Source organism: Vigna radiata, chromosome 1 (assembly GCF_000741045.1).
Source record: "Vigna radiata var. radiata cultivar VC1973A chromosome 1, Vradiata_ver6, whole genome shotgun sequence".
NCBI lineage: Eukaryota > Viridiplantae > Streptophyta > Magnoliopsida > Fabales > Fabaceae > Vigna > Vigna radiata.
This window is the reverse complement of record NC_028351.1, coordinates 34,076,588-34,087,623: the sequence shown is the minus strand read 5'-3', so window position 1 is coordinate 34,087,623 and position 11,036 is coordinate 34,076,588. Positions and strand designations below refer to the sequence as shown.

The following is an 11,036-nucleotide window of genomic DNA, read 5'->3' as shown; positions in this document are numbered from 1 at the left end:
TATAAATTAAAGAGAATCTTTATTTCCTTAACATTAGAATATATTCTACATATAGTTTCCAGCATAAACGGACGAATGGTAACGTTGATTCGTACTTTTAACAACTTGATATGTTGAAAATGAGACACTCTTAAAAAAGTTATGTTGAAATACAAAGAATGTTAGTTCTCTGAATATATACATTAAAATAAATAACAGTCCTTATTGTTATTCATTAAAAAATATAGTTGATATAGTTTATATACTTAAAGTAAGATATTAAGGTTGTGCTGTGTATTTATATTTTAGGATGACTTTGATTTATATGATATGATTATAGTGTAATTGTTGTTTATTATTATTTTTAATTTATTTTACTCAAAAAGTGAAGTGATGAGATGGTGAAAAGACTTGACCATAAAATTGATTAAGGGAAAGTGGTGTAATGCTTTAAACTTTTAAGTAAGTGGAATCTCTGTCACTAATGCATAGCTTTGTTGGAAGAAAACAAAAACATTAGTCATATGTATCACTTTACACGAAAAGAGTTAGAAACAAATCCAATCATCGCAATGTGTAAAACGATGCAAAGTTCTAGAGAAAATGGTTATCAATAAGCTGTCCGCCTATGAACACGCTGAACTTCAAGCCAACTCTCTCCTCTCTTCCCCACTTAACGTAATTATTTTACGTCATTCAAATTATATCTCTATCATACTAAAACTAATGTTACGTTGTAAATTTCGTGTTATCTTATAACTAAATATTAAATAAACCAATAATTTGGTAGAATATGTTTTTTCATACATTATGTAATTTATTGTCAATGACTTTCAATATAGTTCTTACATTGTATTTTATTTTTCGTACGTCTACTGTTCTCGAAAAATAAAAATGTGGCAAATATTACAAATATATTTAACTAATTAATATATGTCATAGCAAAGTTTGAATTATGAGAAAAGTATGCATAAATTATTAAAATGCATGATAATTTATATTTCATTACAATTTTAGGTCTATAATATATTAAAAGTAAAGTAAAACTTAAAACAATAACCAAAACATGCATACTAGTTTCCTAATTCCCGGTGAAAATGTTTTGAAGGAAATAACACAAATGTCAAGGCAAGTAGGATTAAAAGGAAAAATTTAATAGAAAACACTTTTAAAATATCAAAAGAACTTCGACTTCAACTGAGACATAACATATTCAAAATAGTTAGATCAAAGCAGAGAAAAACATTGAAAAAAGGTTAATCAATATAAAGATTAAAGCTAATTCAATAGGAACACAATCATTACTATCACACAATCTAAGCCTAAGCCTAACTCAAATGTCCACATAGATCTCGTTAGGATAAACTCCAATCATGACTTTGATACCATATTAGAAAGTGGTTTTTTAACCTAATTCAACCTCACAAAACCGGCTTGTAAGGTGAGGTTTGCACCCACTTATATATTATAAATTGGCTTTATCTCTAGTTTATGTGGGACTTCCAACACACCCTATTCACACCAATGTATAAACATCTCGAGGGCAAAAGTAGAATTATTGGGTGGTCCAATAGCAGCCCGATAGCGAATGGAACAAAATGCCACATAGATCTCGCTAGGATAGGCTCTAACCTAACTATGATATCATATTAGAAAGTGGTTTTTAAGCCTAACTCTTTTTCTTTCTTTTTTTTTTTTTTGCAGAAAACGAAATCAACTATGGAATTGAAATATAAATTATGATTCGAATTCTATACAGAGAAGAGAGAAACGAAAATGAAAGATAAAACCTAGAGTTAAGTCCCACATCGACTAGAGATATGGCCAATTTATGATATATAAGAGTGGGTGCAATCCTCACCTTACTAGTCGGTTTTGTGGGGTTCAGTTAGACTTAAAATCTACTTCTTAATATGGTATCAGAGTGTAGGGGATGAGTTAGGCTTAAAAAACACTTTCTACTAATATTTGACATAATGTAAACAGTTTTAGAATGAGTATATTAAGTTATGTAATTATTTTTCTTTTATTTTAGGTTTAAACCCTCATTTGGTCCTCGTATTTGTGTCAATCTCAATTAGGTCATCGTTTTATTTTTTGTCTCAATCAAGTCCTATTATTTGTAAAAATAAGACAATTATGTCCTCTCTATTAAGCAATGACTAACGACGTCTACTACTGATGACGTGGTGCACAGAAAATTAGCTGACTTATCAAGGTTTTAATACGTGGATTTTAGTATATAAAAAAAAGTTTTGACGTGGAATTAGGTTTTTTAATTGAGGTTTTTTAATTGAATCAGTGGAAGGAATTAGGGATTTAACAATTTGGGAATTTGGTTCTATGAGTATCAGAAATCAAACGAGTGTTTGTTTCCTTCATTGAGAAGGAGATCGAATTTGAGGTTATCCCTGTTGATGTCACTAAGGGCGAGCACAAAAGTCCCGAGTATCTCAAGTTACAGGTTCAAAAACTCTTTTTTTTGTTATCTCTCTCTTGAAGATTCCTTCGTTCTTCATCTTCTCATTCATCTTCTTTATTAATCACATCTGTAGCCCTTCGGAGTTGTTCCTGTCAACCAAGATGGAGACTACACTTTATATGGTTAATGACACTTTCATCTCCAAAAGTTTTCCTTTTTCTATTCATGTTTTTGTTGAGTGATTAATAAGATTTAAAGTCATTTATTCTCCTATCGTTAAAATCTGTCTGGTTTTTTTATCTGTTTGTGCAGAATCACGTGCCATAATGAGCTATTATGCAGAGAAATACACATCAAAAGGCCGCTGAGCACGCCCTCACAATGAAGCTATGAAAACCCCTTTGGTGTCAATCCGTTTTAAGACTGCTTTAAGACCACTGAACATCACGAGTTCTTCGATTTTTCACAACCTTCAATGTCTCTGTTCACCCCAATCAACAATAAAATTGAACCATTAAGCTGGACACTCACCAGAAAAATACAACAAAAAGAAAAAACAGAATCAATATCTGCATCTTCACTAGAACCACTCTATTCACTCATCAGAACCTCCATACCAATTCAAGCATAACACCGTCATCCTCAACCTACACTGCAAAGAGCCACAGAAATAAGAACCAATTACCCATGACAAAGACAAATTTCCAACACCCACACACAGAGCAAAACTCAGAAACCATTTTCCCTTTTATTATTATTCATTCATCTGCATTCAAGAGCACAGTTTGATGTTGCTCCCAATGACGCCATTAGAGGTGGTGCAAATAAAGGGTGAGAGGTTTTCTCTCTAGCGGTGTGAGGGGGAGAAGAAGAGAGTCTCCAAACGATTCACGAGGGTTTGGGTTGCCGTGAAGGGCGTTGTTCCTTTCGGCGCAAGCTCGCGGCGACTGGCCTTGTGAGTGATGGCCGCGACGTCCAGCCTCGCTGACGACGGTAGCCTTCGACTCGAAGATGGAGGAAAGAGTTTCCCTGCTTGCGAACGGAGAAGGAAAGAGGATGTTGGCGTGGTGATCGACGACAACCCTCAATTAAAAAACCTAATTCAGCGTCAGAAAGTTTTTTTATTATATACTAAAATCCACGTATTAAAATTTTTATGACTGAGATAATTTTCTGTGCACAAGTCATCAGTGGTAGACGGTGTTAATCATTATTTAACGGAGAGGGTATAATTGTTTCATTTTTACAAATAATAGGACCTGATTGAGACAAAAAATAAAACGATGACCCAATTGAGATTGACACACAAATACAAGGACCAAATAAGGGTTTAAACCTTTATTTTATTGCATTAAGTAATTGTTAGAATATGAAAAACATATAAATAGTTAGATCAAATGTAAATAAAAAATCATAAAGTATAAATACAATTTCAAACATATTAATATAGAGTAATGTATTGGGAGGATCAGACGGTCCAAAATTTATCTCATAAAAGACAAGACCGGTTGTCTAGGACGGAAGGTATGCGACAACCCTAGGTTTATCACAAGATTAGGGTGAAATGTAATTAGGACATTTGGGCCAGGATTGGGTCGTGATTAAGGTTTCACTAATTATAGGCTCACGGTAAAAACTATAAATACAGATCAAAGGTATGAGGTAGATAGGATACATTCATTGCACATTTACTGTTGTCTTAAATTCACTAAGTTGACCTTGAATTGACTTGAGCGTCGGAGCATCTTTGGCAGGTACCCGACTGACCGGTCGATAATCGAAGAACAAGAGGCCTAGAAGAGAACACTGGACGGTTCAGAAGACAAATTGTGGAGGTATAGGTGATAGCTCGTCCTCACAACCGAAACATTTTAGTGCCCACCGTGGGGCACGAGCGGTTCAACCCAATGGTAGTGATAAGGAACATGAGCACGGAGGACCCGGTAGAGATGGTTAGAATGTTGCAGCAGAAGTTGAAGGAAATGTAGCAACGTCATGAAGAGGAGATGGTGACCGTGCGGGCGGAGTGCTTGGCCCGGTTAGGGAAGGGGAAACAGCTTGAGATCGGAGAAGGAGTAGACGGTGGGCACGACAAGGCGACCAGGGAGGATAAGGCCGAATATAGTAGTGCGCGAGATTTGTCCTGGAAGTCGACCGAGACGGCTGTCGATGGAAGTAAGGCTAAGGCCGATCACACTGAAAGTGCTGCAATTAGTAAGCAATTGGTGGTGAAGACCGAGAGTTCGAAAATCCTCCTACCGTTCGTCCATGCTATCATGGACGTTCACATTTTGGAACAATTCGTTCCACCTCAATTCAAGATGTACGATGGTACCATCGACCCAGTGGATCACGTCAAAGCTTTTACTAACGCTATAGCGTTCAGAACCGGGAGCAATGCCATATGGTGTCGAGCATTCTCCCTGTCATTGGAGGGGGAGGCATTGAAGTGGTTTAACTCTTTGCCTCACAATTCTATAGAAAATTTTGAAGGATTATGGCACATGGTCAACCGCCAGTTCGCTAGCAGTAGTGCCCAAGACACTACTATTTTTGACCTGGTGAACCTGAAGTAGGGGAATAAGGAAACTCTAAAGGTGTTTATGGATCGATATCAAAAGCTCGTGCGTCAGGCAAAGGGCCTCAATACTGAATTAGCCCTCTAGTACATCTTGTCGACCCTTAAGCCCAACACTTTAAGGACAGCGTTTGTCGACGGGCACCGAAGATTATGGAAGAGCTGCAGACGAGGTCCGAGACGAGGAGATGAAACTGTAATACAAGAAAGAAAATCAGGAGGCGCATAATGAAAAGGCTGACAGTAAAAGATTCGATAATCCATCAAGCCAATCGGGATGAAGGAAGTAGAGGGAGGCTCCTAGAGGCCCAAATTTCTAGCAATATACCCCTTCGAATGCCCCGTGCGCAAGGATACTACAAGAGGCACTCAACACAGAGTTGCTTCAAGTGCCCAAGAAGTGTCCCACCCCGGCCGGAGTAGATGGCAACAAGTATTGTCTCTACCATCAAAACATGGGTCACACCATGGAGGAATGTGTGACCTTAAAATATAAGATTGAAGAACTTATTAGAGCGGGTAAACTGAGGAAGTATTTTAAAGTCGACCACCCACAGGAAGCACGAAGAGAACGAAGTCCTAGGAGGCGAAGCCCACATCGGGCTGACAGGGTGGAAAGGACAAGATAGGGACAGAACAACCGCCAGCGATATGAAAGGCGGAGAAGCCAAAGTCGTGAAAGAAGTAACAATCGGACATTACGGGGACACATTAATACGATCTCGGGGGGCTCCTCATCTTCTGCTCCGAAATGGCACGTTTGAGCGTTGTGCTCCGTCCGTTCAGTGGATAAGTCCAGAAGATCCATGCCCCCCATCACTTTCATGGATGAAGATTTTCACGCCCCAGATCCCGACCAGGATGACCCTACGGTCGTCACAACGGAAATAGCCCGTTATGGTGTGAGCAAGGTACTCATTGACCAAGGAAGCTATGTAAATATCCTCTACTGGAAAACCTTCCGGTAGATGGACATTTTAGAAGACTTGATTGTCCCATACAACGAGCAAATAATGGGATTCGCGAGAGAAAGAATGGACACACGGGGATACGTCGACCTACGTACTCGCCTAGGCACCAAACGGGACAGTGAGGAGAGGAGGGTACGTTATTTGCTACTGGAAGCCAACACTTCATATAACGCCCTCCTAAGACGCCCATGCCTGAATGATTTTGGGGCTATCGTGTCCACCCCACATCTCACCATGAAGTATCCATCCAATAAAGGAACGATTTGCACGGTGCGGGCGGATCAGAAGATGACGACGGAATGCTATGCCGCCAATCTGAAAATGTATCCCCAGGTAAACAGAAGAAAAACCAACCAGTCAAAGTTGGCTATGGCAGACCTCGTCCCAAGGACGAACACAAACAACTAGATAGAACCATTGGAGGAAACACAACCAGTTTTGATTGGGAAAGACGACTCTCAAACCACAACCATAACGAAGGGGTTGAAGGCTAGATTAGTGAAAGAAATCAGGTTCGTTCTGTGGTGCAACAGGGACCTATTCGCGTGGATGGCCACTGCAATCTGGTATGGCGCCCAAGCCCCCATTGTTGAGGGGCGCTCAAGCGCGGACTGCACAAAGCCAGTTTTCTGCATTCTGGCCCACTCGCGCTTAAGCCCCCTTTTCTCAGGGGCGCCCGAGCCCCACGAGGCGGACTAGATTTGGCCTGCAACTCTGGTTTTCTGTTCTGCTTCAAATTTTTCATGCTCCAACCTGTGTTTAGTGATTTTTCTTGCATATATAGTATGTTTTCTACCTTATGAAATCATGATCATGTAATCTAATGATTGTTTGTTACAAATGCATACTTACATTGTGGGCTCATTTTTGCAAACTTTAGTTCAATCTTTTTGTGCAGAAATGACTTCTTTATCCAACTCCAAGAGAATCAAAACAAATGCCGCCACACAGAGAGATGTCATCAGAGGAATATGCGGCCCAAGTAGCATGGCTTGGGGACCAACCCAATTTACTGGGGGAGGTGGAGCCGCAACAGTTGGTGTAGAAAATAAGGAATTTGACAATGATGGCACGACTAATGCAGATATGAGTGATTAGAGCACATCATGAGTTTCACAAGACTTTTTATTTTGATGCCTTTTATTTTGGTTGCTAGTTGATTTGGTTTTAGCTTTTGCTTGAATGAAACTTTTTCTTTTTTGAGTTTTAGTTTTGGTTAAGTTATCTGGATTGATAGACTGTGCTGATCCATGATGCTTATACTTGAATTTGAAATGATGTTTGAGATGGATCAAGTTAGTTTAAATTGTGTTGTTTTCATCATGAACAGTCTGAGAATGCTTTATGTTTAACTGCGATCAATAATGATGGCAGCTGTTTGATGATGTTTGTGGAACCTTAAGTTAACCTTGTGAGATGTTATGCCTTAAATTTTTCTTGTGAATGCTATCATGTTAGAACACAACTCACTTTGCCTGAGTTTCTCTGGTTTGAATCAATTACTTGCTTGTCAAACATGATCAAGGCCATATTTTTCTTCTACTTTATTTACATGCTTGAGCCAAATAAGCCAATACAAACCTCTTGAACCTTAATGAAAGATGTTTTACCTCTTTGAACTTGAAACCTAAGGAAAAATCCCTGATTTCCCTACCTTGAGCTGAATAGAGTAATCATGTTTGTTGCAGGAGAATGGTTTAAAGTTTGGGGGAATTTGTTTTTTAAGGGTTTGAGAAAAAATTAGAAAAATAGAAAACTGAGGAAAAAGAAGAAAGAAAAGAGAATTGAATGAAAGAAAGTTGGGTTATAAGTTAGAAAGTGGTTGTAATTTAAGTGAAGCAAAAGAGAAACTTATATGCATGATTTGAATAGTTTAATCTCTTAGGTCAAGGTGCTTTGTTGTCTAGAAAAACCATGTTTCTTTCTTAGCCCAACCACAATACAAGGCAATGAGAGTCCTTGTGATGTTGACTTGTTTGTGAATGTGTTAAATTTGGGTAAAACGAATGGCAAAGTTGAGTTGTGTGACATTGTGATAGTAGAGTGATAGGAACACACCCTTATACGCTAGTGCATTAGAGCGAAACACTATATTGGGTGAGGATTGGTTCTACATAACTCAGTAAAGTATCCTATACTACAAAAAAGAAGGGATTTACCGACAGCCAAAAGCCCTCGGTACGGACCAAAAGCCGTCGGTAAACCCACCTTACCGACGGCCTGTCGACGGCTCCAAAGCCGTCGGTAATTTGCTTGTCGGAAACGTTACCAACGGCCTTTTGGCCCTCGGTATTACCGAGGGCCTAAAAGCCCTCGGTAATACCGAAGGCCACAGGCCGTGGGTAATACCGAAGGCCACTAGGCCGTGGGTAATACCGAAGGTCATGAGGCCCTCGGTAACGCTGTTCGAAAGTGTGTAAGCGACGGCCTGGAGGCCGTCTGTAATTTTGACAGTCTTTTTTGAAGCCAATTTGCTTCTCTATTAAACCCAAAACCTGCAAATGAATAATCAACAATCCCAAACAGCAATTTATCCAGACAACATCAATTCCAAACATCAATTCAAATGTAATCATTCAACATTCATCAAGAAAACTTCAATCATTCTAAGTTTCCAAAGATGATAAGTTTCAAAACAAAGTTTAAAATGCAATCCCAAATTTCTAAGTTTAAAATGCAAAACAAAGTTTGATACTAAAATACTAACTTCAAAGTTTGATAAGTGTCAAAGTTCTTAAAAAAGAAAACCTAACTAAATTTTTTTTCTAAAGTTCCTAAATATCAAAACCTATGATAACCATCAGCATTAGGATCATCACGATCATCAGAATCATCACTATCTTCGTCTTGCACAACCGTGGTCTGGAAAGGAGGCTGCTGGGATGATGATGGGGGCGGTATGTCCTTGCTGAGGAACCAATGTCCTAACCAGATTTTCCAGATTTTCAAATCTGGCTAGAAGTGAATCATAAGCATCTTTGCTGACGACATTGTTCGGGTCAAATGTGGTAGAGGTAGATGGTTGATGTCTGAATATGCCTCCTCTTCCAGCACTATAATGAGAGGCAAGTTGCCCTACCCCATACAATCGTCCTTTCTTTTTTCCCCCGACTCTATCAACCCAGCATTGGGTCCTGATCATTTCTTCATCAGCACCAGATCCCCCCTCTGGTGTTGCCTGTGTCAATCTCGCAGAAAAATCTTCCTGTTAAATAAGATAGAAAACATCAGTAACATTAATTTGAAAGTGTGAAAAAAGAGTACAAAATTGAATGTTGTTAAAAATTTTACTTACAATGGTCTTGCGAGACCTCTCATCAACATATTCACCAGTCCCCTTGCGAATATGAGTCTGTGTAAAGACCTCATCAACATGAACAGCCCGTCCAAGCGCCGCTGCCTGTAATATTTTAAAACATACGAATGACACATATATATATTAATTTCAAAGTACATGATGTTATTGAGTTATTGATAAGAAAAGAATCAAGATTTTTACCATACGAATCACATGTTCATGTGTGGTGATGGATCCTCCAGTATGCAGTGCACCACCTTTTTCTGATGCCCTATTTTTCTGGGCGGTAGCACATTTAATGCGATATTGTGGCGTATTCCAATGCGCCAATAATGAATTCCATATGTGCTCCCCCACCCAATAAGGGCGTTGTCCTGCCATCCGGGCATCTCTAAACATTTCTGATAATCGGTGAGATGCTTTCATGTTAAAGTTTTTGTGAATTTGAGTTTCATGCTCAGGTGCCCACTGTACCTTTTGCTGTTACAATAGATAATGTTAAAATAAAGCAAATGAAATTCCTATTTGAATATGCTGATGCAAGATGATTAAGTAACACATGGTTTTACCTTAAATCTCTCCCAAAACAGTTTTTTGTCGTCGTCAGAGATTACTCCCCATGATGNCNANNGCTNNAGAAATTGTTGCTTAATAGTCCTAGTGATGGCCTGTGAAGCAACTCTAGAAGGAAGAAACCTGAAATATGAATGTAAGAAAGTTATGAATGTACAANNATAGTANGATCAANAATTTAATGCAAAATACAAGACTAAGAAGAATATATGGTATTACCCTTTTCCGCACGGCTCAATGAATGGTCGATCATGAGGAGCAGGATCATCCAAATCAATAGTATCAGTCGAATCAGCAGCATTAGCAGATGGCTGATGTACATCTGGAGATGGTATAGAAGGTGGTGTGGGGATAAAAGAGGGATGAATATATGGTGTTTGTCCTACCACTGAAGGAGTAGGCACTACAGTAGGAGGTGTGGGCCCTACAACTGAAGGAGTGGGCCCTATAGTAGAAGGAGTGGGCCCTATAGTAGAAGGTGTGGGCCCGATAGAAGGTGTGGACGCCGTAGAAGGGGGTGGTGGTCGACGTGAGGATCCAACATCTGGTCGAGCTCTGGCATTGGAGAATGGTATCTCCGAAGGAACTCTAACAACGTACTTCGTGTTCCTAGACTTTTTTACCGTCTTGCCCTTGTCAGGACGTGAAGGCTCCTGTCCTGACATTACTGTAATTTAAAATATATAAATAAATAATAGACAATTAAACGCAAAGTAGACAATTTGTATTTAATAAATGATTTAATATTATATAATTGTGAATCGTAGAAATGTCAAAATACAAGCATTTAATTAATTCAATCGTCTTCATCATCTTGATTGTCATCGTTGTTTGATGCGTCACTATGATCATCATAGTCATCATCATCATCTTCATCATCGTCTTCTTCAAGTTCTTCTTCATCGTCGTCTTGTTCTTCATCTTGTTCTTCTCCTTCTTCTTCATGTTCTTGTATTTTTCCTTCTAACTCTTCATCATCACCATCGAAGTCTTGCAATGCAGATACACCTTCAACTTCAATAATTTCATTTCCATGTGTCATTTCATCAACTTGGAAAGGGATATCGTCTTCAACATCATTTGACTCAATGCGACCCCTAGGCTTGGTTTGTATTGCAACACACCAACCACGTTTGTCAATGTTGTGAAATGCTGGATATGGGACATAATAAACTTGTCTAACATTAAGAGCTAGAATGAATGGATCAAATGGTC

At 38.9% G+C, this 11,036-nt stretch overlaps 1 protein-coding gene across 1 annotated transcript; it reads right to left on the bottom strand.

The window, feature by feature from the left end:
* Positions 1-8,786: 8,786 nt before the first annotated feature.
* LOC111241666 lies at positions 8,787-9,854 on the bottom strand. Its single transcript, XM_022780742.1, has 4 exons — positions 9,818-9,854; positions 9,450-9,728; positions 9,246-9,350; positions 8,787-9,155 (listed from the first exon to the last, which is right to left on the bottom strand). Exons 2-4 carry the CDS (start codon positions 9,672-9,674, stop codon positions 8,787-8,789), a joined length of 699 nt encoding a protein of 232 aa, XP_022636463.1. The 5' UTR covers positions 9,675-9,728; positions 9,818-9,854.
* Positions 9,855-11,036: the final 1,182 nt, after the last annotated feature.

What these genes read in the sequence shown, in the direction of transcription:
- LOC111241666 (XM_022780742.1), bottom strand. Translation starts at nt 9,674, where the DNA reads ATGAAAGCATCTCACCGATTATCAGAAATGTTTAGAGATGCCCGGATG. An exon ending in ATGAACATGTGATTCGTATG is followed by an intron (nt 9,351 to 9,449) that starts GTAAAAATCTTG and finishes AAAATATTACAG; the next exon opens with GCAGCGGCGCTTGGACGGGC. An exon ending in AGAGGTCTCGCAAGACCATT is followed by an intron (nt 9,156 to 9,245) that starts GTAAGTAAAATT and finishes CTTATTTAACAG; the next exon opens with GAAGATTTTTCTGCGAGATT.